This window comes from Azolla caroliniana, unplaced genomic scaffold, assembly GCF_043228905.1.
Source record: "Azolla caroliniana isolate FFs.n. ecotype wild unplaced genomic scaffold, voAzoCaro1.0.p SCAF_5, whole genome shotgun sequence".
Lineage (NCBI taxonomy): Eukaryota > Viridiplantae > Streptophyta > Polypodiopsida > Salviniales > Salviniaceae > Azolla > Azolla caroliniana.
The window spans coordinates 19,352,271-19,378,153 of NW_028230440.1; the positions used below are offsets into that span (position 1 = coordinate 19,352,271).

The following is a 25,883-nucleotide window of genomic DNA, read 5'->3' on the forward strand; positions in this document are numbered from 1 at the left end:
TGAAGTTGGTGATGTAGTTCAGAAGAAGTGTCAAAGGTTGTTAGAGTTTGATGATCCTATAAGATGGTTATGTATTCCACCAAATTAGGGTTTTATCTGGCAAAACTTGTGAAGTATGACATTGTTGCAATGATGTTTGCCTATGAAGATGGATAATCAATCTTGGGTATTCTAGTGGTACAAGATCGTTAATGGTCAGTAATGATCATTCTGTAAATTCACTTTCATGGCTCTCATCTAAAGCACAAAAGTTTGGGGATCTAAGCAAGTTTGATGCAAGGCAATGGAAAAGGTTAAAACATACTTTACATGAACTCTTTTGTAGTTTTGATACAAAGCTTTGGTTTGGAGAATGATGATTTTGACCTTTCTTTAGGTTCAACCCTTGAGAGGAGAGGGTTGATGTTACGAGCATGACCATATAATATCTCGTGGTAAGATTGTACCGTAGTATTCTATACATGTACATAAAGTGTGAGGGTTAAACGAGAGTGTAAAGAAGGGAGGATTACTTTTAATCCCAGGAATTGAGACAACCCATAAGAGCCAAGTGTGAACTTGCTTGGGGCCCGTAGGTCTAACTATAAATATGAGGGCTAGCTACCCTCATTGACACATCATATTGACTACATCGAGACTCTAATCATGTGGTGAAGAGACTCTTGTAATGAGTGGGCCAGTACCAGGTACGGCTCGTTGCCACAATGGTGGTATGGGACGCCGATCGAGGCTCGAGTCCGTCTCGATCCCTTCGCTCGGGAGTGTTCGGGTGGATCGGCACCCTTCTTTTGAGTCTCACTTCTCTATATATCTATTTATCTATTATTTCCCTATCTTTTGCTTACATTAGGATTAAGCTCTAACAATTGACGTGAGGCATATTTTTCCTTTAGACGATCCAATTGGAATACAATATACATCGATTCATTTGATTTCCTATTACACATGCTATTAGAAAATATTTATCAGAAATATGGCAAGTTTTGCTATGTATGATGCATAGACAATGGAACTTTAGTGAATATGTGCATGGACCAACATATGAGATGGAAATCAACTTCCAAAATTTAAGGCATTGGGATTTGCAACACCATTGGAATATGTGTAGTGATTTCATGTTTGATGGTAGGCATGGAGTAAATGCATATATTTGAAACTTGAAAGGCATACTTAAGTGCGGTTGCCAAATGTGGATGTTAGTTCATGTGGGGATTGTTTCTTCACGTGAGTATTAAACTTTTTGATGGCATAGGGGAATGTATCTCTCCCTACGCACAAAGAGATGACATCAATATTGTAATGGTGGTGGTTTTGACATACAATCAATTTATTTGTGCGGTTTATCGAGATAGATAGATAGATAGATTCTATAATCGTCTTCGGAGGTCAAATATGACTTATGAGACCAAAAATATTACATTTCATGTGGTACATGTGAAAGTGAGTAACAAGTCTCGATGTTCAAGAACTTTACCAATGAATGTTGTAATCAAGAGTGCACATTGTGGTTGTGAGAGAAATTCGTGCAAGGATTGTGCTCGGTCAAAGATATGTGGAAAGCATGGTCAAATGCAAAGCATTGTATCAAAGTATGATACTCATACTCTCAAACTTGTTTAGAGCAAAGTGTGCATAGCCGACCACTCTCATCACTTGTGCCCCAACGACCCTTCTCACATCGCAATGCATGTGCGCTAAGTCGCATGGAAGTAATGGTTCAAATGGTAGATAACGGGATGGGTTCTAACATGTATCAATGTGTACGGTTTCCCCGTTCCGCGAAGAATATGGTTTTGTTGTTAGGTGCAACATGTGTAGTATAATGTTTGAAGCGTGAGCCTCCACATTTGTCCCATGTCATGATACATTAGTGCTGCAAAAAAGCCTTATTTACAAAGGAATCTAGGGATGCATCATGAAGCAAGTGTCTTGCATCCCATCCACCAAACCATTTTTCCATATTTTGCATCCAACCGGAACACAAAATTTTCTTTTATGTGTCTTTTGGATCTTTTGCTTGCTTCCCATACAATTCTAGGAAGTCGATGTGAGGGAATTTTTTGAACCTTAAGCATGTATTCAACAACCCTTTCCAAGGCCATGATCTCAATGGGAAGCGATCCTGTCTCAAGGAGGAGGGTGTTGGGCGTTTGTTTCTTAACTTGTAGAAACTTTGTAAGAAAATGTTTTTTGGACATTTTCAAACTCTTTCCATGTAGATTTAGGAGCTACCACCCCATAGAGAAGCATCAGTGTCACCAAAGCGTAGAAAAGATATTTCTTGAGGACCCAACACTTAATATCACCATGATTGCATGTGTTTTCAAATGCATAATATGCTCGCTTACCCGCCTCTAAGCGGCTTGTAGCACATTCATTCCATCTATGATTTGAAGGAACTTCAAGGCCAAGATATTTGAAGCTTTCCACACATTCAAGTGGCTCAGTATTGTACATAATGCATGGTTTATCTCTTTTTTGGGTCTTCACAAGCATAATCTTTGTTTTAGAGCTATTGACACTTAATTTAGTATGCATGCAATTTTTTTCCAATGCCTTCATAAACTTTTGTGCATCTCCTAAAATATTTGCAAAAAGCACTACATCATCCGCATATAGCAAAAGCATAATGACAACATTCCCAATTGTAACTTCTTCAACACTTTCTTCCTTTACAAACTTGGCAACCATTTCTTCCAATTCATCAATGCATAAACCAAATCGTGTTTGTGAGAGTGGGCATCCTTGCTAAACACCAATAGTGCTATTACAAAAATTTGAAAGTCTTATCTCTCATACACAACATATCCTTCTCATATATTCGGGAAATTGCAAGCATACATTCACATGGCACCTTGAGTTCTTCCATTCGCCTCCAAAGATGCTCACGGGGTACCATATCAAAAGCTTTCTTGAAGTCTACAAAGCAACAACATAAACCTTTACCTCTAAGGCAACTTTTTTTCATTAATACTCAAAGGGTGATAAGGTGATCAATGGTGCTATGGTGTTTTCAAAAGCTAGCTTGTCCATAAGCTCTCTTGCCATTATTTTAGCCCATACACTTATCTTTGATTCCATTATACATCTAAATAGTTTTGCCATTAATGAGACAACCATGATGGTTCGATAGTTGTTTGCATTATTTACATCTCCACCTTTATGTAAAGGTTTGATCCAATTAGTAGTCCAATTATATGGCATACCATGTTGCAATGCATCATTAAATATATCGCTTATCCATACATGTGCTTCCTTTCTCGTCCATTTGAGCATTTTAGCCTTTATATTGAAGATTTCTTGCCTTTCGAGAGGCCAATTTCTTAAGTCCTATGCATATATCTTCAATTGTAAAGAAGGGAGACATATATGAAAGAGAACCATAACAAAAATGTGTTTGAAAAGTCGTTTAGTAAATACACCTCGTCACGTACATGACATTGATGTTATCCTAACCAAAGGTCAACTTTGGAAAAGGAATGAACATCTTGGAGTCGATAAGAAAACTAATCAAATTGCGTAAATCAATATCCTATTTCATACCATGATTGAGTTTAATGCAAGATCATTGGCATGCATTAGAATGTTTCCTTTGTTTTTCTTAGCTAAGAACATGGGTGAGGGGAAGAAGATGGACAAATGAAACATTGGTCTAAATGTCCCTTAAATTATGTTTTGCTTTGCTATGCTTTCCTAACACACAACTTCTTCACCAACATGTAATTGAGGAAATTAAGAGTCTTTTTGTCATCGGTTGAAACATTTGCATTATGACCTCTAATAATGACATGAATAGGAAACAATTGCAAATCTCGATTTTTGTTTCCCTTGCGACAGACCCTGTAGGGGGGTACTTGCCATGTGTTTGCTTGAGATCACGTTGGTTTAGGCTTGTTTTGGATGCATTAACGCTACATCAGTAGTTATATTTCACTTTAGTTGGGCTCAAACAAAGGTTGCCACATGCAAGGTGGCAACATTACAAAAATGCATCTATTCACAATGACTCTCTTTTTCTTTTTCCCTAATATACAAGTTATTGGCCAACATGTAATTGAGGAAATTAACTTCACTTGTCATGTGTTGAAATATTTATATTGTCACCATTAGTAGTGTTATGCATAGGAAACAAAGCCATGAGGTTCAAAAGAAGTTCGCCACATACAAGGTGGGAATATCACAATCATTCTCTTCCACTTTTGAAAATTTCAATGTCTCTACACAATAGTAGCAATGGGCCCAATTCGGTTTCAATTTCTTTGCCTTGAAACTGAACCGAACTAAATCAAAACATTTATATAAAACAAAAACCAAACCAAACCATTTAAGAAAAGGTAAACCAAATCATTTAAACCAAAACTGTTTAGGGAAAAGTTGAAACCAAATTGAACCATGTGTAATAAAAAGTTTAAAGTTAACCACATTTAAAACAAACTAATTTAAAAATGTAAATAAACAAAAATATAGTAAATTAAATCATATTTAAGTTTAAATAAATAAATAGCATTAATTAAATCATTAAATTACATAAACATTTAAGGGAATAAAATTTTATCCCAAAAACCAATAAACCTTCAAACCAAACCACTTAAACCTATAAACCGATAAAACCCAGGTTTTAGACCACACCAAACTAAAATGGAACCATTTATTAATAATTCAAACCAAACCAAACCGTTTAATTATTTTGGAACTAATAAACCATTCTTGATTATCATATGTGCAATTCTTGATTGACCCCTAAACATATGTGTATTGTGTATGATTATCATATAGGGACTATCATTGTCCTCATACAATAAGTCCTTGAATTTTAGAATGACCAATGGAAATTACATCTAAGGTGTGTCGCCAATTTTGGAATAAGTTATTCTAAAATTTCTTACATGCAAACAATTTAAGCAAGAGATTCCCCTTTAATTGTTTATACGTAGGAGGCACATCGTACTAGAAGTTGAATATTCAAAGTTAGTGAGATAGATCACCAAGTTGGAGAAGAGAAGGCATGAAATGATAGTGAGCATAGAGGATGGTAATTGAAAGGTCAAAGAGTTGGATGGAATAGGTAGAAATCACAACAGCCATATTAAAATATCTTACAAATTGCATGTTGATAGATTGTTCAAGATTCATAAATTTTGTCATTAATTGATTGGATCTTATGTACTCAAGTTATTTCAATAAATATTCACCATTACCATGCATATAGACAATTTCCAATACTTTTCATAAAGAAGTCAAGAAAATAGGTTGGATAAACATGACTTTTGTATGTATATTGATTTTTCTACCATAAATACTTGACATATTTAGCTTGTTGGTTTCGATAATTAAGGTCAGTTCCAGACATTTCATCAATGAGCAATGGCCTCTTCCAAAGCTTCTGTTTTTAGGCTTTTGTATGTATACATCTTATCACACATACTTTTAGTAATACATTATATTACTTTGCAAAACATTCACAGAAAGAAGCTTTATGATGAATCATTGAAATTGAGGAATACAAATACATCTGTCAAATAACTGTCATCTTCCTTCGAATGTAGTGAGGAATTTTTTTTCAACTAATGCAAGTTGCACTGGACGACAGCTTATCTGACCAAGATGTCTATCTTGACATTAATGCACCTTATTTAGTCGGGTGGTCAATATGTAATAGGGATTTGATGTTGGGGCATTTCAAAGAGTCATGAGACATGCATATAATACACTTAAAACAATGATGGTATGGTTTTAGGCTAGTTATTTGGATGGTCCTAGATATTATCCATTGAAGGTCCAGGAACAAATGGCAAAGGTTATCTTCGGTTATTCCTGCTATGGAAAGATGCCACTAACTTTGTAACATGTCGCAATCCTGTCGATTGCAATGAGATATGCAGCTGTCCGAAAGTTGCAACCCTACAAAAAGAATTTATTCTCACATCATATTATTTTTCTCTAAAATAAATGCTTCATAACACAATCTTTTACCATTTGTGTTGCTGTACACCTTACGTTTTCCCAGCTTACAAGCATAGTCTCCTCCAAACCAGAGGACACAAAATCTGCTTCTGTATTACTACACATCATAACAATAATCATATTTATAAATCAGATAATGAAGTTCACTGTTACTATTATTATTATTACTATTGTCAACAAACTCAACAATTTAGAGACCCAGTTAATAGAACATACACAATTTGTGGCCAACAATCGCAAAAACAAAAAATGAAGTTCTTATCAACATTCTCAAAAAACATTGGATACTGACCAGCTAAATAGAGTATATCAAATTTGCAACCAACAATCACAATACAATACATTAATAAAATATACAAAAATTTGTGGCTCCACAACAATAACAACAATACACGAGACCCACTAATATAATGTTTTCACTTGTATCATTTGACTCTCATTCAATAAGTAAATAGAAACCTTTTATCCAATTTAATCTCAAAACATAAATAAGAGATTCAATGAGAGATCAACCAAATTAATAAAACCCTTGTTAGACAACTTAAAAAAACTTCTAGGTTTTCCAATTCATCAAAAAATTCCAGGTTGTCACTAAGTATTTTTTTTCTTTGACATGATGCTATTCTTAAATTTCCATTTTTGCCAAGGACCTCTTCTACAAGTTTTTTTAATTTCCAATCTCACCAATATTGTTTTTACCCTTTCACATGATTATTTTTTTCATGTTACTTTAATTTGTGTTTTACCCTTTCACAAGCTGTCGGCGAAGGTCTTCCGAAAGCCTATGCCCCTTTCCAAATTCAAGTTCCATTGCATCCAGAAATACCTAGTATAGTAGTAATAATAGTCGTAATAATAATAATACAAACTAGTTCAAAAATCCACAGCATTCAATCAGCAAATTGAATTTTTTATGTATGCTCAACTTGTGTATCGAAAAAAATATCACCTGTTTGTCACGTTCCTCCATTCTTCGGCTCATCCGACCAAAGGGCATATGATTGAGATTCTTCAACCACTCAAAATACGATGCAATCACACCGCCCTTCCAAAAGAAAATACAGAAAAGAAAATATTTTTTTCCTGTCTCTAAAATTCTTCTTAGGTATACTTTAGTCTATATGGGTGTGTAGATGTCATCCAATGAAATCAAAGTGATGCAAGAGTGTGTCTCTCTTCAATGCATGCAGGTCATGCCCATCTACACGACCACTCCAGTAATGCTAATCATGGACAAATAAATGCTGGCATAATCCAACCCGAAAGGTGCCTCCCTCACTTTGGAAAACTCTTCATCTTGGATTGACCCATGTTAGAATGTTAAGTTTCACTTCGTCTACATTCAGAATCTTAAGTGTTTGGCTAATGAGATCCTTTGGAACCCTCGGGATTTATAATAATTCAATTATAATTATTTCGGCTTGCTGTTCTCAAAGACAAGACAACATTTTAAGATGCAATCTGTTGTTCGGTTTCATTGGCCATTTGGCCTCTCTCAGTAATTTGTCATGTACGTAGTAGGCCCTCATCTGGTGGACCACAATCTCACCACCCTTGTCATTCGATAGATAAAGGCCATTATTCCTGCCATTTCAGGTGTTTCCCTCATTTTGGAGACCTCTCCATACTGGTTGGATTCAACCCACAAGATCTTTTGAAGATAAAAATTACACTTTATCTCACTTGAGAATCTTATGTGTATAGATGACAAGATTCTTTAGTCATGTCTTATTCTCTATTTATTTACTTATTTTATTTAGTTACATTAATTTTGGTTTGTTGTTCTCAAAGATGAGACAACAATTTAAGATGTAATCCTTGTTTGTTCTTATACACCATTTTGGCTTCTTAAAAGATGTTGATCTCTCTTTATCTCTCTCTCTCTCTCTAAATTGGGAGGATAGAGGTTTGAGTCCTATATGGACCATAGGAGACCAAGTAGATGATTGAATGGAATGGTGGACATTATAATTAGCTTTGGTCATGGTGATGACTTTGAGAAATATGGATTGCATATAACACATATATGCACTGAGCTGAATCCATTTACAGAGTGTTGGAAAAAAGGAGATTCTGTTCTCAACCTAAGTAATGCAATGCAACAAAAAGGAAACCTTGTGGATGTGATCCTCCCTAAATATCCAACTTTGAAGTTGGATGAAGTTCAAAATGTGGGGGATTCAGAAATCTCTAGCTCTCCCCAATAGACATGGAATCCAATGGGAATCAACGAAAAAGATCCAAAAGCAAAAACTTGTGTACCATTTAGATGCAAGATATGGAAAAATGGTTTGAAAGATGGGATACAACGAACTTCTTCATCATGCATCAATAGATTCCTTTGTGAATGAAGCCTTTTTGTAATGCCTATGTATCATGACATGGGAAAATTGTGGAGGCTCATGCGTCACACATCAGACTACAAACGTTGCACCTAACTACAAAACCATATTCTTCATCATTAAACAGGAAAACTGCACACGTCAATACATGTTATAGTACATCCCATTATTGTGCATCCAAACCATTGCTTCCATATCACTTATCTCACACTCACTAGGATGTGAGATGGGGAATTGTAGCACAAGTGATGAGACTAGTTGAATATGCACACTTTGCCGTAAACCAGTTTGGGAATTTGAGTATCACACTTTGATACAAGCTCTGCCTTTCATCACATTCAAGAATGCTGTCCACACATCTTTGACTAAACCCAATCCTTGCATGAATTTCTCTCAATGTCACAATGTGCAATCTCAATTACAATATTCATTAGTAAAGCTCTTGACCATTGAGGGCTGTTACTCAGTTTCACATGTATTATGTGAAAATGTTATAATTTGGTTTCATAGGTCATATTTGACCTCTGATGATAATAAGAAAATCTCTCTATCTATCTCCAGATGACCAAGAAATCCCCTTCATTCCCACCTGGGAAAACATGTCACTAAGTAAAACAGACCACATGTACTGTGAAGAGGAAAACAAACAATGGCCGTCTAGAACCAAGCACGCAAATATGACTGACCTTCAAAACTAAAATATGCCCAATTTGAGATGAAGCATAACAAACAATCGGCCGTTTAGAATGAAGCACTCAAATATGATCTTGACCTTCAGAACTAAAATAGGCTCAAGTTGAGATGAGGCCTAGCAACCATTGTGGCCATTTTTTTTCATTAATGGGAGTGATATCAGATGGAAAAAATGAACATCAACTCTGTTTTGAAAAGTTTATATATATTACAGTTGGTTCAACTGGTGTCACCCCTGACATAATGGTAATGTATTTACATGATGTCAATGAGCAAGCTCTGGTATATGCACTGTGCACCATAGAACGGACCAACCTAGGCTCTGTCTACAACTACGTTAGTAGCTAGGATGGGAATTGTTAGTAGATAATCATGGGGTTTCACAGGACATGAAAACTTTCCAATGGCGCATTAATATACTGAATGCCAATAATGAAATGGCAGGGAAATGCTGATAGGACAATCACATGATTATGAAGACATTACAACCACCATAAGAAGGCTCACATGAGATATATATGGGATGACGATAAGGAATTCCATCTTGCCGAGGCAACCCGTGTTGCCTGGAATTGGAATGAGGCTAGCAGGCTCCCATAATAGCACTATAACATTATCAATTTGCATGGGTATTAGTGAGAAATGTTCTGTAGGGACCTAGACTGTGTTGATGCCAATAAATTCATATGATTACATAATATACATGATTCTTCATAAGCTTACTGCATTGAGTAGCAAATCAGGTAGTATGATGATGCCTTTATCTTCAAGAATCTTTTCTGCAGGGGGAGTGACTGGTCCATTGGCAGCCTCAGCTATAATCTTTGCCTGTCACAGTCAACTAGCTGGGTGATTTATAAAAAAAAAAAGTATTCATATGATATTTCGAGAATCATGAACTCCGAACAAATAAAGACATCTTAATAAATATACATCCATTGGTCATACAAAACAACATTAATTCTAAAAGCTACAAATCTACTTAAAATCTCTAAAATGTGAATGCATAAGTCATACCTATTACACCTATCAGTTATTGGTGGATGGATCATGCAAAGGTCACTGCTATTGAGAGACTTCACATAAGTCTCAATATTGAACCATAATCTTTTAATGGAAGAAGCTTGCAACACATAATTCAGCACTATGAAACAACTTTCGTATGATTCCATGATATAGTGCATTAAATAATCCATAGGTTTCAAGATATGAACTGCCAACCGTTATGTAAATACACTGCTAGTTTCCTTATAGTATGGAAGACAATGGTCATGTCTGAGAGCATATTTGTCCTTATATAGCATTCACTCTAGAGTGGCAATTAAAAGAAAATATTAACAGATTAAGAAAGTCCTTATCAATCTGATTTTAGCAGCATTCCCTTTATGCATTTGACATCCCATATTGGGTTACCTTAATTTTAGTAGCATTCCCTTTATGTATTTGAGATTCTAAAGCAGCTGGGATCAGTATATCACAAGGAAGCTCCAAAATCATTGAAGTATCAAAAACCTGAAATCCAAGAACGCATTTAATCTGATGGAGACATAATTAGACATGACTAAATACACCCAATCACAGAAAAGAATCTCTGTTGTATGTCTAGGAGAGACATTTATGGTACATTCTGTTAAGAGAAACATGAGAATATGAAAGTATCCTCCAAACACTTTGAATTGTTTTCCATATCCTATTCCGCACGTACTTAAATGAAAGTAATTTACAAAAACGTTTCAACTGCTGCCAGCTGAGCTTGATGGTTGGATGCCAGAAATCTGATAATGACAAGAGAAAGGGCTACATGATGGAAAGAGAGAGCTTTTTGGTTCAGATCTTAATATACAAGTTTTCACCGAGAAACTCCTGTATAATATTTGCATACCATGATTGATCAAGTTTGCACTCTGCATGAACGAGAAAGAAACATCCATATACTAAGACAGAAAAGATCAGATATGTACAAATCCCTGTATCTGTATTGGAATCCACTTGTTTTCTCAACAACATAATACATGTCTAAAAAACTTCATGTCGTGGATTGGAACCAGTAAATCGCTGTTCTGATGCATGCTGTGAGAGTGGTATCAAATCAAGTCAAACTCTGAATACTGGATGTGACCATTCCACAACCATCCTGGCTGTGGAAAGTATGCCATTACGCTAAAACTTGTCCCGGATTTCAATATTTTCTAAAATCTTTCAGTGTCCAATAATTTTTATGAGAAAAGAGTAACTTGTTTGCCATGTGGAAACCTTCCTAGTTAAAAAAATTTAACCTGCCTTCCAAAGCAACTATATAAGATGCAATACCGTTTGGCCTCCTGGAAATCCGATGATTGTGCCATTTTCCTTGCGATATTTTTTAAGTTTTGCAACATCTAGCCCCTTTCCTGTCTCATCAATTATACCTCCATCAAGCTCAGCTATAGCAATTACACGTCCGCCTGCTGCCTGCACAAACTGAACAATGTACCATACCTCTACAGATGAGATAATGTTATAATGTAATTTGAAAGATTAAACCAAATTAATAGAGAGAAGCCAAAACCTAAAGACATAATGCATTAATGGGATAATTAGGCTAGTAATCATAGCCTCATTAACTTGTATGTGGCTAGATGGATAGCCACAGTTTTGTGGACCTGTCTATGGCCTCAATGAAACCATTAATGCATGACTACTGAAATGTTAATAATGAATACCCTACATGACATTCATTTGGATAACAATCTCAGCATGTTCAATATCATCAATCTTAAGGTTGTATCTAATTTAGAGGTATGGTAATGGCTATTTTCTAACAGCCTAATTGACAAGAAATACATGTAACAAATCATCACGTCAGACCATCGAAAAATACAACACATCCATCAACAATAAAACCACCTCAATATTAACTCACAGTACTGGTATGTTGACCAACATTGCCAAATCCTTGTACTACAAAAGACTTTCCTGTAACACCCAAATTGAAACCCAGTTCTTTCATGCTTTCCTGAAAAAGATAATATGTTAGCTAAATTCTGGTGATCCTTCCTCTTCATGTTGATAATCTTAACAATACACAATGAAAAGACTCAGAATTTCTGGACCTGATGGTTCAGAAACTCCCTCAAGCAAAAATACACTCCGAGTCCTGTAGCCTCTTGCCTACCATGGATTCCACCCTAAATTGTATTGATTAAACAGTTTCAGTACTCATTCATCATTACCCAATGGTAGATTTTTCAACGAGATACAAGCTTATCCATCAGGTGTTGGCACTATATTATTTCTTCATTATCATCACATGTTAATAATGTAAGAACAAGCTGTTGGTTGTCAAATAGACCTCTTCAAGGGGCTTTCCAGTTACACAGGCTGAGCTATTGATATCATCACTGCACAGTTGCTCATATGTGTCCTGAAAGGGAAAAGAAATGTTATAGATAAAATGCAGTGCAGACAAACCATGTGTGCAAGGATTATCTTACTTTAATCCAAGCCATTTCTTGAGATCCTGTTCCATAGTCAGGAGCTGGAACATCCTGCACTATATGCTCAAATAATGAGACACCTGAATACCAAAAGTGTAAACAGGATACTCAGGATGATCAATCACACACTCACAATTGCTGGACCAATAAAGTTCTTCTTCACCAGTTCACTTGTGTATCTCCTTATCAGTGATTCTTTCTCGCTTATAGAATACTTGGTAGGATCTGATAATATCAACATTCTACTCATATCAATGGAGATACACATTATCGTAGAGAGTTCATTGAATTTTTTTTCCAGACATAAGCATACCAACTCGAATGCCACCCTTTGCACCACCAAACGGAACATCAACAAGAGCACACTTGAAAGTCATTAATGCTGCAAGAGCCATGGTCTCATTGGCTTCCACATTAGGAGCCATACGAATTCCACCTTTCACTGATATCAAAATGAGAAGAAATTTGAGTTAGATCTACATATATCACATGCCATTTTAAAAAATATACGTTCTGGTATCTTAAGCTACCAGGTGAAATTAACTAGAGGAATCATGGCTTCATCAATTGACAAGTGATTAAAGTAGATTCCAGGTGATATACTGACAAAGATAAATTTCTAGCATTGATCCGTAAATAGGTGAATAAAAGAAATATGGAAAACACAATAAATTTCCTTTAAATATATGCACATTTGAACTATTTTTTAATAGTAAAATGTAATAAATAAACCCCCTACCAATGCATAAACCAAATTAATAACGATAACATTTAAACCATGTCAATTGACGTTTGTATCCAACTATTCACAACAAGAAAAGACTTCAAACTGACAGAAATAACTCTTTGATGAAGCAATAACTAAGGTAGTTAAACATAAAAAATATCATTTTGAAAAAAAACGAATAGACATCCATTAGAAGATGTATGTTATAGATGTACACTATGACATCCCTATTCACATGCTCAAGAGAAGAGATGAGTGTTGGACTTCTAAATACACATCAATCAAGAGTATTGAACGAATATAAAACTGATTTACCCAGACATACATTCTGTACATTTGGAAATGGAAATATATGGTTTTAGGATTTCGAAAAAAACCTGGAAGACGATGATGAGAATGTTGAGCTCTGTAGGCTTCGATAAGTTGAACTGTCCCATCAGAGCGCTTGAGTGGGAAATGAAGCTGGAGAATATTATTACAAGCCTACACAAGAAAACATATCTTACATAGGTATTCACATTCACTTAACCAATTGACAGTGTATAAAACCAGACGAATATACCTTGATTTGAGCAAGGATATCTGGTGTAGTTGATGTTAATTTAGCTGCTCTATCATAGTAAATATCAACCGCTTCAAGGAAAGACGGTTCTCCTAGAGAAATAAGGTGTGAATGATGAGTCCCATCATAGTTTTCATTTATATTATTATATTAACCAATGCTTCTGAGAAGCCTAAAAAAGTAATGAAGATTAGCGTTATTAGGTGCCTTCTCATGTCTTCATTCTTACGCATCAATGCATTACTTATAGTTTGCATTTACTTGAAGTGTATTAATCAATGCTTCTGAAATGCCTAAAAAATTCATGAAGAGTATCTACTCATCACTTATGCATCGAGTTGAGAAAAGTGGCAAAAGGAATAAATAATAATGTCATGCTGCTGTTTTCTAATCATAAACACACACAGACCGATGCATAGTAAGTATGCAGACAAACGCATGTAGCCATGTATCTGTGCCATGTGTGTCGAATTATTTATGCATATAAATACTCTGTTCACCATTTTGCCCAATGAGATGAGTGGGGAGATGATAATGTTGTCTAATTTTAACATTCAAAGTTGATAGAGTATACACATCAGTGCCGAAATAAAAAATCAGATGCTAAAAACCCGTTCTTCCTCTTTCAGCTAAATAAGAAATCAGATGTTAAAAACCTCTTTCAGCTAAATAAGGAAGCATACGCATACCTTCAGGACATCCATGCAAGAGAGCTTTCTGAGGAATGAAACGCTTCGCCGTTTTGAAGGCCGCATTCTGCTTCCACAAAGGAATGGTACGAAGAGAAACATACCTTGGCCAGGGCTTCCACATTTCAGTTACCTCGGAGGAGGAGGATAAAGAAAAACACGATTTCTGGTAACTTCTGTTCTTTCTCCTTCGATTGGGGAGAGCGGATCAAAATGTTCGAAGGGGAGGGAATGTGTTAGATATTTGGTGTGAGGCAGGAGGGGGGGAAGGGGAAGGGGAAGGGGAAGGGGGGGGCAGTCGCCATAGCCATGGCCATGGCCCAACCCTAACCCCCAAGAAATACACAGAGAAAATCAGAACCAGAAACAGAAACAGAAACAGAATAGTTCTAAGAAATTACGAAAGTAGCCCCCCTCCCCCCCCCCCCAAATTTGGTTGCTGGTTTCACACCTGTCCCTCACATTGTCCCACCCACCCACACACACTGTCTCTCTTTCTCTATATGTGTGATATGTGTGTATACAGTGTATATACATACATATATGTGTGTGTATATGTATATTTATATGTATATTTATATGTATATGTTTAGGTATATGTTTAGGTATATGTATATGTATATGTATATGTATATGTATATGTAGATGTGTGTGTGTGTGTGTGTGTCTTCTTTGTGTCTGTGCCTGTGTCCACCCCCGGTCTTGCTTGTGCATGATGGCTATGCAAGGCATACTGCAACCAGACATTTGTAGGTACTTACCTGGGGGCTTCCTTCGGACAGATTAGAGAAAATGGGCGCACTACAACTAGACATTTGTAGCGTTCCCAAGTATAGGGTTCTCGTGGGCGCACTGCAACTAGACGTTTGTAGCATTCCCGAGTATAGGGCTCTTGTCCCTTCGGAGCCCCTCCTATTTTATGAAACCTATTTACAACTTTGTAATTTGCCCCATGTGTGTGCGTGAGTGTTTGCATTGCATGTCTATTGTTCCATGTACATACAAAACTTATGTCACCGCTTTGCTTTTCGGACCAAATTCTAATATGAATGGAAGGTGTGAAAAACTTTCCCAGTGAATGAGATTCTAGATAATAATAAAAACTTGGACGTGATCTTTGATCGTGTTGAATCCTCTTCTAAGAAAAATCACATATTATTTGATCTTTTGTTCCACACATATCTAGCAAGGAGCACTTATGAATTCTGAATCAACTCATTGTTTTCAACCCACATTTCATTAGTAAAAGGCATACGAAGCTATAGCCTATGACGTTGTTTGAGATATCAAGAAAAATGATGGTCCATAATTTGTGAAATTCCATCAATAGACATCCAAATTGAAGATAATATAGTATGGACATTTAGATCCAAGGATAATTGCTATGAATATGGATAACTCTTGGTACGCTCTTTATCATATTCATTTGGGATCAAGATGCAAGTGGCACAAATTGAATGCAACATATGGATAGAGCCATAATTGGAAGGATAGCCATGTGATGTAAGCATAAAAAATATTTCTTAGTCAATCCCAAACGAGTTGTTTAATGAGCTATTGGTCCTTTAGATGCTTGAAAGGTCACATGGTTCCATAAATCGAATAATTCCATCCTAACTTATTGCTTGCACGAACCACATGGTTCCTCACAAAAGGTTTGTTGTGAACCACATGACTAGTATATTAATGTTTGTTGCATCATTTGAATAAATCTAGGCAAAACGAAGAGCATTAGGTGGATTGAGAGCTTGAGATGGTGTTAGGTAAAAGTGATCACATGACATTAGATGCATCTACATTTTGAAAGACAAGCTCCCCAAAATAAGCTACTACTTCCTAATATATTATATGATCAATACCAGTTTGGAAATATGTAAGAATCAAGAGCACTATGTAATATAATTAATATATGCCAAAGTTGTTGCAAATTAGTTAGTTGTTAGTTATGTGGAAGATTGTTATCATCTTTTTTTTCAAGGCAGATGAACAATTCACTGAAGCATCAAATATTTACTATTATTAGGCATATTAATTTGTCATTCCAATGAACCTTCTAACTAATCAAACAAATGCAGGTTCAAATGATTCAATTCTTTTTGAGGCTGCCTACTTCTAATGTCAAGGAACCGGTGGGCAATGGAACCTTAGAAAATGGAATGCACAAAATGGAGATACCCACTCCTGTGATTAATAGATAATATATGTTCTGGAACTTGCCAAACAGCCAACTCCTGTGATTAAATAGATATAGTGGCCGTAAGTTGGCCACTCTCATAGTTGGACTGGCAAGTCGAGCAGCTCAGATCAGTCCTAAACATAAGCCCTGGTGCAGGTTCAATGATGACTTTCCAATGAATGTCAACTAATTACTTCATCAGGTGACACAAAAACCATTACTTAGGGTATTATCCCAGTAAAAATAATTGTTTGGGCAAAGACAATTTATTTTTTTATCCTCCACTTTTCTAATTGATACACCACCTTTACTAGGTAAGGAAATGATGACTTTTAATTTTAAAAAAAAGATGGAAACCTCATGAGGTACTCATATGGTATGTTTTATGGAAAATTTGCAGTACCTGATCTTCGGTGCATATAACAAAATTCACATAATTACACATGATTCATGCTCAAACACATCAAACTCATTGGGACATTTAATGAAAAAAAATCAAATAATTTTCCACTGCATGTCTACAATGCTCATAATATTATCCCTCATTTGCTGAAGTCAAAATATCAGTGTGTAAGAGACCCCAGTCTCTTTGAGGCAAACCTCCAGACACAGGCCCTGCATCTTTCGATATATAATATACAAAATAATCACCTCCCAGAACATTAAAACAGTCGGTATTAAAGAATGATGTACTACTTTCTCTTTCATCGCATGAGATGCAGAAACTTTGAAGATGTGTCCCCCATGGCCTCAAAAATGGTCCCCTGAATTTCTTTCTTGTGCTCGAAAATGATCACTAATGTAACTGCCGCAATTTATTAATAAAAAACAAATATATTTGCACCCATGGATCGAGAAGGGCTATACAAGGAACCTCCATCTTTGGACCAACAATTTGGGTATGTACTGATGATTGCATTTGGGGAAATATAGTGAACCAATAGATACAAACAAATATCGAGATTGTTGATTCTATTCTACAAGAGTCATCAATGATGAACTGAGAGACCCGCTCCTTGCCATCCAAGACGCAGCATTTTGTCTACCACCTTGATGCTCAACTACATTGCAGCACAAGAAAACAAAAATTCCAGATTATATTCTGTGGAGTCTGGAGATCGAGATACATCCTAGTCAGACATCTTCATTGATAACCTAGCAACTTACAGTTGGATCTGTGTAAACAAAAAGCTGCCCATCAACTGTTGAGACTACCAAGCTAGTTGAATCGCTATTCAGTGCAAGTGTAGTTACATCTTGACCTGGCTGTAACTTGATCTTATGCATGACCTGATTCATTGTTAATCAAAATTAACATAACATTAGACAAACAAATATTTTATTCCACACACATGCACTTAAATAAGCTAGGTGAATCACTTTTCAGTGCAAGTGTAGTTACATCTTGCCCTGGCTGTAACTTGATCTTATGCATGACCTGATTCATCGTTAACCAAAATTAGCATAAGATTAGACAAACAAATATTTTATTCCACACACATGCACTCAAAATAATGCTGCTAAATTTCCGAAACAAGGATTTGCGGCCTTGACGAAATGTAAGAGAACAGGCAACACATAAAATATGCAGAACAGGCAATACACTAAAGATGCATGTCCATCCATACAGGATAATAACAAACAGACAATCCAACTAGGAGATAAAACCACATCAGATCAATCCATCAGAGAATACCAGTGAAAACAGGACTACCGTAGGAAAAGGAAAAATAAGTTACACAAATAAATAAAACTTCATCTACACTGCCACGACCATCACGTATGCACAAAAGAAGATAGTTGCTTTACAGAAGCTATTACTTAAAAAACAGACAGGAACAATGAGATTTAACAATTGAACAAGAATAAAAGAACAGACTGAAAATGATGGGGATACAAGAAACCTAAACATCAGAGAAGGGTATAAGACTGAAACAAAGTTACATGCGACTGCGAAATTCATTTAGAGTTGGCAATTCAGAGGGTGTGAAATGGTACATTTTAAAAAGCCATAGGACTACTTTAGAATGATAGTGACCTTCGCTCAGACAACCAATGAATGGCCCTTCAAAACTACTGTAACTGCCATCCAAACTGTAACAACATGTGTAAAAAAACAATAACAGAGTTTGATAATAGAAAGTTATCATCTTCATCGTGTATGCTGTGTAATATATCTGCCATTGTCCCTGTCGTATATCAGTGTATAAGCATTCTGATTGATTTGGTGTAAATGGTCTAACTGGTGTAAGTAACAGTAAGCTACTGGTAGGCTTCCACCTTAACTCTCAGGTTCCGGTTGAGTGTGAGACAGGCATAGGGAGGTATCAGCTGAAAGGACGAGGAAAGGACATTCACAATAGGATGTTGCTCAAGGATCCTGACCCTCATCCAGGATAGTGGGCGAAGTAGGAAAACCTTTGGCTAGACAATATTTTACTGATATTAAGGCATATTCACAGTTGGTATCTACTAGTGATTGTTTTATGCAGAAGTCGGAGATTAGAGTTTCCTAGATATGACAGTCTGGCATAGTTTATAGTAGTCATTGTTTTGTCCAGAAGTCGGAGATTAGAGTTTCCTAGGTATGACAGTCTGACATACATAGCCAAACTCACGGCCAGAGGCAGCAAAAAAAATACTGACATACATTTAGCATCATACCTTCCAGTTTAACAATGCTTCCTAGTCGAGTTTCTTTAATATTTTTATGGGACCATGAGTGTGTATTCTCAATGTTGTAAGGTTTCGTTCTTTTCTGTTCTGGAATGGTCATCAGACTTGTGATTACATCTTTATAATCTTAATACAGTACATAATATGATACAATAGCTTCTACGAAAAAACAGGAATGACCACCCACTTGCAACAGCAGCACTCTATTCCACACTTGGGTCAACTCAAATTCTTAATATTTTCTACTTGCAAGGGAAACATTTATTTAATCTCACTTGCAATAGCTTCTATGGAATAACAAGAACCACCACCCGCTTGAATGGGAAGTACTCTATTCCATGATTGGGTCAACTCGATTTCTTGATATTTTGTTTTCGAGATTGCTTTCTTGCAAGGGAAGGGAAGGGGGCAGACATTGGCTGCTTTATATTGTACATAATATAATGCAACAGCATACACAAATGAAAACAAAACAAAATAAAAAGGTTGGCTGCACAGGATAAATTCTTATTGGCTTTCATCTTACGATTATCAAACGAATGGGAAAAGTGTTCACCACATTTCTTTTGATCTATATATATGGATATAAAATAGACAAGAGACACAGCAATATAAAGGTATTTAATCTCCACAACTGTATAAATTACAAATTTATTTCTACTTGCATGAAGATTATGGACAGTGAAGAGCATGAACTCACATGAAGGTCATGGACAGTGAAGAGCATGATTATTGGGGATGCCTGAAGGTCAGATTCTGCCTCTCCTTTGCCTTCATACTTCATGCTCATCTTGCCTGATGAGGACACTGAAAGCGTCATGTCTTCCATTGACTTTTGAAGTGGCTCATTAGATACACCAGCCTGTATGTACCAACTTGAATCTGGTTGTTGATGTTTTTTGCAGCTCGTACCAATAACAGCATATTGTCCATCCACAGACACAGCAATGCTTGTAATATCCCCATCAGCAGGAGATAGATCAATCGAATTCAAGAAAATGCCATTAATATTAAAAGTTGACAAACTACGATTGATCTTATTCCAGATAATTAGGATGCCCTCAGATGACAATCCCACAAGATTTGCATTTTCTATATGTAAAGATCTCACAAGCCTTCCTCTTGTGACAGAATGTAAAAGAACACCACCCATTCGTGCACAAGTCACTGCAATGTCCAGATCAGCATTTACACAACAACATACCAAATCGTCAGTGTGACCTCGCAGTACATGCAATGGACCCTCAATCCGGGTTCTCTTGGCCTCTGCATGAAGATTAGTATCAAGTTTATCTGTTACAGATGAAGTTGCTGAACTCGCTGATACCATTAATCCAGGTTCTGAATTTGAAATAGCTCTATTATGTATTCTCCATAGAATTGCAGTTGAGTCACGTGATCCAGTGAGACACACACTTCCGTCAGGAGATAGTGCAAGGCAGGTAATTGGAGCACAATGTCCCCATGCTGTTTCCACGGCCCTTGCATTTTCACCTGATATCAGCTTCAGACTGTTGTCTGCATGTCCACCTAGACATTACACATAACTTCAAGTTGAGATCGGAGGTTTTAACACATGGTGATGTTAGTAACAACAGCAAATTTCCCAAAGCTGCATGTTTACCAGTCAATAAGTATCCATCCAGTGTGATAGCGACAATATGATTACTCTCAATCCCTGACGCAATACAAGCAACTGCCCGAGGATAGCGCCATTCTCCCAATCCCACTCCACTCTGCCTACTAAACATACGGCTCAAAGCTCCACCACCAGATGATGGAGCTGGTTTAGCATGCTGGAAGTGGAATGGCAAACCATGTCCATCAGGGGTATGTGGCTGCCACTTGTGTACAGCCACAGAGCAGGCAGGTGATTTCATATCCACTGTAATGACTGATTCAATTGTAGTGCATATAGCACCTGCTGGTACATTGCATCGTTCAGGGTAAGGTACTGCATAGCACTGGACAGCTGAAGGATTCCTGAAAATTGTCTGTCATGATATAAATTGAATAGCTATGGTTATATTTCCCAACACAAAATGAGGAAAATTCGAGAAAAACGGAACAAATGTATAGCTCTACTATCACCTGCATATGAAGGACTTCTTCCAACGCCATTCGTTTGATGTGAGGAGAAGTCAATAACTGAGATGGTGTCTGCCCAAAATACGCTATCTGATCTTGAGTACCTTCTCGGATAACCTGAGTCAAATATGTCACAGCACTGCATCATTCATTTTCCATACTATTGTGTTTATCAGCAATGAGGGTCATAGAGAATTTTGTAGTCTTTAGAGATTAATCGTTGTGCATGGACTTGGATAAGACATTGAGTTAACGGCTGCAATACTGCCATATTTGATTGGGTCCAAGTCTGAAATGCATTCTTATTCCGCCTCTTCAATCGGCAAAAACAACCAACCGGGAAGCGCCACTCGAAGAGCTGAAGCTCCGGTCAAGGGCCATCCGTTATAGAACGAGTATGGACAATTGTCAACTCGTTATAGAACATGGTTTCTCATCCCTTTTATTGCTATACGTAGCAAATAAATATAATGTATGTATGCTTAGATAACCACACAATAAACTTTCGCATTCAACTGTTGACAAGACATGGGAGCTCTTCACTATTGACTTATGGAAGTAGAGCTCCTCAGACATATGTCCCATCATATACTTCGAAGAAATGAAGAAAACTAAATCAATATACAATATAGATAACAGGGTGTTCAGTGATTATAGCACTAGACTTGTTCAGAAATAAGTTCATGCCCATGCTTTATTGAGCACCCGTATGGTTGGAAATACATATCCCTACAATCGCACTTTATTCCAAGTTTACAAATTTTCATTTCTTCCAGCTGCCTATATTATGTTTAGCAATGGGCACAGTTTCGGCTCAAACCGAACCAAACTGTTAAGCCATGGCTTAACAGTTTATTGGTTCAAAGATAAATAAACCATTTGGTTTGGTTTCAAATATTATGATCTGGTTTGGTTCGGTTTTGAATTTCATGGTTTAGCGGCTTATCGGTTTATAAATTTGGTTTGGTTTTGATTTATGATAAATCGATTTGGTTTGGTTCTAAATTTTTCATAAACGGTTTGGTCTAAACGGTTCAGTTTAAATGGCTTCATAAAATTTAAACAGTTTGGTTTGGTTTTTAATATAAATAAATGGTTTGGTTTGGTTTCAAGGCCAGGAAACCAAACCAAACCGAAACTGAACCGCGCCCATCGCTAATTATGTTCAAACATATAGTAGGATACTTCAAGAGAGCCCCCTTTTAACCTACCAAACTGGTCAAATTGTTTGTCTTTTTATTGATAAATATATCAAGTTCACAATTATAACCAAAAGAACATAATGTCAAGAAAAAACAAAATGCAACTTACTGGATCTGTTATTTTGTCTATGTCTACGGCACCCTCATATGTCATGTAAAAGAAGACATTATTAGCAGTGACAGCATCCTTCCCTCTTTGCTTATATCTATACACAAAACATATAAAATTCACCAGGTTTTGTTTCATAAAGAACAATTGTCAGTAAAACAGGATTTATACTCCCAAATATCTTGCTCACCCAAATATCAGATCAATCCACTCATTAAGATGATTAGAAACATGTTCACTCTCAAGAGCTGCACGATGTTTGTGGATAAAGTCAACTGGATCTTTTGCCCAAGGAGGAAGTTTGACATCACCTGAAATTTTGATGAAGATTAGCACTGTAACAACCTCAACAAAAACAAGAATATCAAGTGAGAACACTTACCTATCTGTTCACCTTTCTGAGTCTTCCCTAAATTGATGTTGTTAATATTCATCAATGTCTCTGGGGAGTAAAACAGCTCTGGAACCTGCACTTTTGATTACAGAAATCAGGGATATTCATGAATATTTGTCATAATGCACTAGAAGAACATATATGGTGTGGGTTATAGGCCATCTTATATAGTCTACATTATCATTGACAGAGCCCAGAGATGGATATTCATGACAATTTATCATAATGTACTAAAAGAAGTTATCTAGTGTAGGTTATTGACCATGTAAGACCATTTTTAGCAATCGTCCGTTTATGAAATAAAAGAGATGAGACGATAGAGAGAATAGTTTCAACCTCATAATGATGTGTCCCACAAGTATAATTATGTAGTACCAAAAAAAGACCATATGTATTAACTTTAGCAAACAATCTTACAATGAATAACAAGCTCATTAATGATGACCTTACCAAATACGTCACAACAAAACAATATACTGGAATTCATACAAAAAACTACAAAAGAGAGAACTGTACCAGCTCCTTGACATCACTCATGTCCTCCAATACACCATTCCAGGTTGCTCCAATATCCCCAAACATACGATCTGCGTGGTCAAATTTCCCCCCTTGCAACTGAATAGAGAGTGTAGTGAAGGGCTCCACACGAACCAAATAATATAGAACCTGTAAAATAAGTATAAATGAGAAGAGAATTGATTCTGTTCACAGGTTCATGTCACTGTAAATACAGTGGACTTGTGAGTTGGATTCATAAGACTTGTAGATTGAATTCATACAACTTGCTAAATAATACCTTTGCCATTTACATCATTTAGTTCAACATGCCCATTTTTCTTGCAAGTTTTATTACATATCGAAAATATGTGCACAGAATCTTGATATGAATGATCTACTTCAGAAGGAAAAATCTAATTTTTTAAGCATCACAGAGTAGCAACAATGAAAGACAAGAAATCAAATAATCCCTGACATTCTCAACTTCAGACCACAGACAATCTCAAAAAACAAGGGAAAGGTCACCTAACTGTACCAGCACTTGAATAATGAGAACCATAGTGAAACTGGGGAATCACTGGGTCGTCGAAGTTTTCATATCTATCCAAAATTTTATCCAGTCGAGTGGGATTCAATGCTCCAACAGGCTGCAAAAAGGAGCACAGTTCATACAAAACAGCACTAATAATATTTTCACCCTGAGTACAAACTTTCAGTGGCCCAGCAAACACATGGACAAATAGATGCAGAAGATACAAATGGGTATTCATCAATGTGATTATTACCTTTGAGAGATCTCTATAAATGGCAGGGTTATCCAATTCAAGAGTCTGTGAAGAGTAATCAGCAAGAACCCATGGGAAGACAGGGTACTGTCCAACATGTAGCTAAAATGTCAAACCCAAGAAATAACTTGCATACGAAGTACAAAACTGTGTTTAAAGTTCAAAACAAAACCTGCGTGATGTCATTGTAGCTTCTTCCAGCCAATGTATTCAATTGCATCAGATACTCAAAGTTGCTTATCTGAAAATCCATATCCACACATGAATACCTATTCTCCACAGCACAAACCTACTAATACCTATATTGATGTTCTAATCATTGATTAATTGAATACCATAAACCTACTCTACTCAGGGGCCCATCGAAAATTATCATAATAAGAAACATAGCTTTTAAGCTATCAATAAAATGTACCTGTTTTGTTCTCTTTGAGAAAGAAAGAACACTATACTAATGTCTTTTAACAGGCCAAAATGGCCAAACAAATTATTACATCTTAAAATGTTGTCTCGACTTTGAGAACAACAAACCAACCAAAATAAATGTAACCAAGTAAAAAAATAAATAGAAACAGCACAAGACATGAATAAAGAATCTCGTTATCTATACATGTAAGATTCTCAATTCACATATATTGCATTTTTGTCTTCAAAATGTCTCTAGCATAGGTTAATCAAGAATGGATAAGTCTCCGAAGTGAGGGAAGCACCAGTGATGGCAGGTGATAATGACCTTTTATCTATCAATGACAAGGGCGGTGAGATCATCGTACATGAAACCGGGGCCTACGTGTACGATAAAACGCTATTGCTTGACATATTGTAACTCCTTTGCAATGTCTTGGTTGGAAGTCCATTTTTGCAGCCCTTGATTGACTTGTAGCATGAGTAGGAAAGAAAGACAGAAAGATATATTAACGTCTTTTAAGAGGCCAAAATGGCCTATAAGACCAAACAAGATATTACATCGTAAGTGTTGTCTCGTCTTAGAGAACAACAAATAAAAAAAAGAGAGAGTAAATAATACCCTGTAAATATAAAAGTATATAAGATAAAAAGAGACGAGGGAATGTGGTTTTCGGCAATGTGAGATTCTCAAGTTAGATATATTGTAGCTTTTGTCTTCCAATGATCTCTAGCATAGGTCGATCCAGAATGGAAATGTCTCCGAAGTGAGGGAAGCACCTGCGATGGCAGAAGATAATGGCTTTTATCTGTCAATGACAAGGGTGTCAAGGTCGTGGTCCATGGGACCAAGGCCTATGGGCATGGCAAATTGCTATTGCCCGATCAATTGTAACCCCTTTGTTATGTCCTGGTTGGGAGCCCATTTGTGTATCCTGTGATTGACTTTTAGCATTAGGAGTGATGGGGCTAAAGAAAGTTGTGACTGTTCTTTGTGCATGAGCTTGTGTGGCTGTATTCTTCAACAAATTTTCCCCATGTCTCTTGAGCTCTAGCAAGAAAAGTTCTAGGCATCGTTGGTCCTCATATTCCATTAC

At 36.5% G+C, this 25,883-nt stretch overlaps 2 protein-coding genes across 3 annotated transcripts in view; both read right to left on the minus strand.

Moving 5' to 3' along the window:
- Positions 1-5,464: 5,464 nt before the first annotated feature.
- On the minus strand, positions 5,465-14,595 carry LOC147864352 (uncharacterized). Its single transcript, XM_087319823.1, has 17 exons — positions 14,454-14,595; positions 13,765-13,856; positions 13,580-13,685; positions 12,789-12,917; positions 12,609-12,700; positions 12,473-12,526; positions 12,331-12,402; positions 12,092-12,166; positions 11,902-11,994; positions 11,310-11,459; positions 10,413-10,511; positions 9,723-9,827; positions 6,914-7,009; positions 6,711-6,790; positions 5,974-6,061; positions 5,586-5,901; positions 5,465-5,523 (listed from the first exon to the last, which is right to left on the minus strand). Exons 1-16 carry the CDS (start codon positions 14,575-14,577, stop codon positions 5,818-5,820), a joined length of 1,539 nt encoding a protein of 512 aa, XP_087175949.1. The 5' UTR covers positions 14,578-14,595; the 3' UTR covers positions 5,465-5,523; positions 5,586-5,817.
- A 2,692-nt stretch (positions 14,596-17,287) lies between these two features.
- Positions 17,288-25,883, minus strand: part of LOC147864353 (BEACH domain-containing protein C2-like) — a 29,200-nt gene continuing 20,604 nt past the window's right edge. The window contains exons 23-34 of one of the 2 annotated variants that reach the window (XM_087320114.1): positions 24,554-24,622; positions 24,382-24,468; positions 24,127-24,243; positions 23,615-23,764; positions 23,087-23,171; positions 22,895-23,015; positions 22,705-22,801; positions 21,397-21,510; positions 20,930-21,299; positions 20,006-20,835; positions 17,797-17,919; positions 17,288-17,690 (exon numbers count right to left, since the gene is read on the minus strand). In XM_087320114.1, coding sequence (XP_087176240.1) covers positions 17,619-17,690; positions 17,797-17,919; positions 20,006-20,835; positions 20,930-21,299; positions 21,397-21,510; positions 22,705-22,801; positions 22,895-23,015; positions 23,087-23,171; positions 23,615-23,764; positions 24,127-24,243; positions 24,382-24,468; positions 24,554-24,622 — 2,235 coding nt within the window. In that variant the 3' untranslated portion in view covers positions 17,288-17,618. Of the gene's footprint in view, positions 17,691-17,796; positions 17,920-20,005; positions 20,836-20,929; positions 21,300-21,396; positions 21,511-22,704; positions 22,802-22,894; positions 23,016-23,086; positions 23,172-23,614; positions 23,765-24,121; positions 24,244-24,381; positions 24,469-24,553; positions 24,623-25,883 lie in introns of those variants that run through there. The other variant, XR_015529842.1, reaches the window with a different exon arrangement.

Coding starts and splice junctions, on each gene's coding strand:
- LOC147864352 (XM_087319823.1), bottom strand. CDS start 14,577: ATGTGGAAGCCCTGGCCAAGGTATGTTTCTCTTCGTACCATTCCTTTG. Junction 13,686..13,764: donor ATATCCTTGCTCAAATCAAG/GTATATTCGTCT, acceptor TTTCTTGTGTAG/GCTTGTAATAATATTCTCCA. Junction 7,010..9,722: donor CTGATTTGCTACTCAATGCA/GTAAGCTTATGA, acceptor TTCTTTTGGAAG/GGCGGTGTGATTGCATCGTA.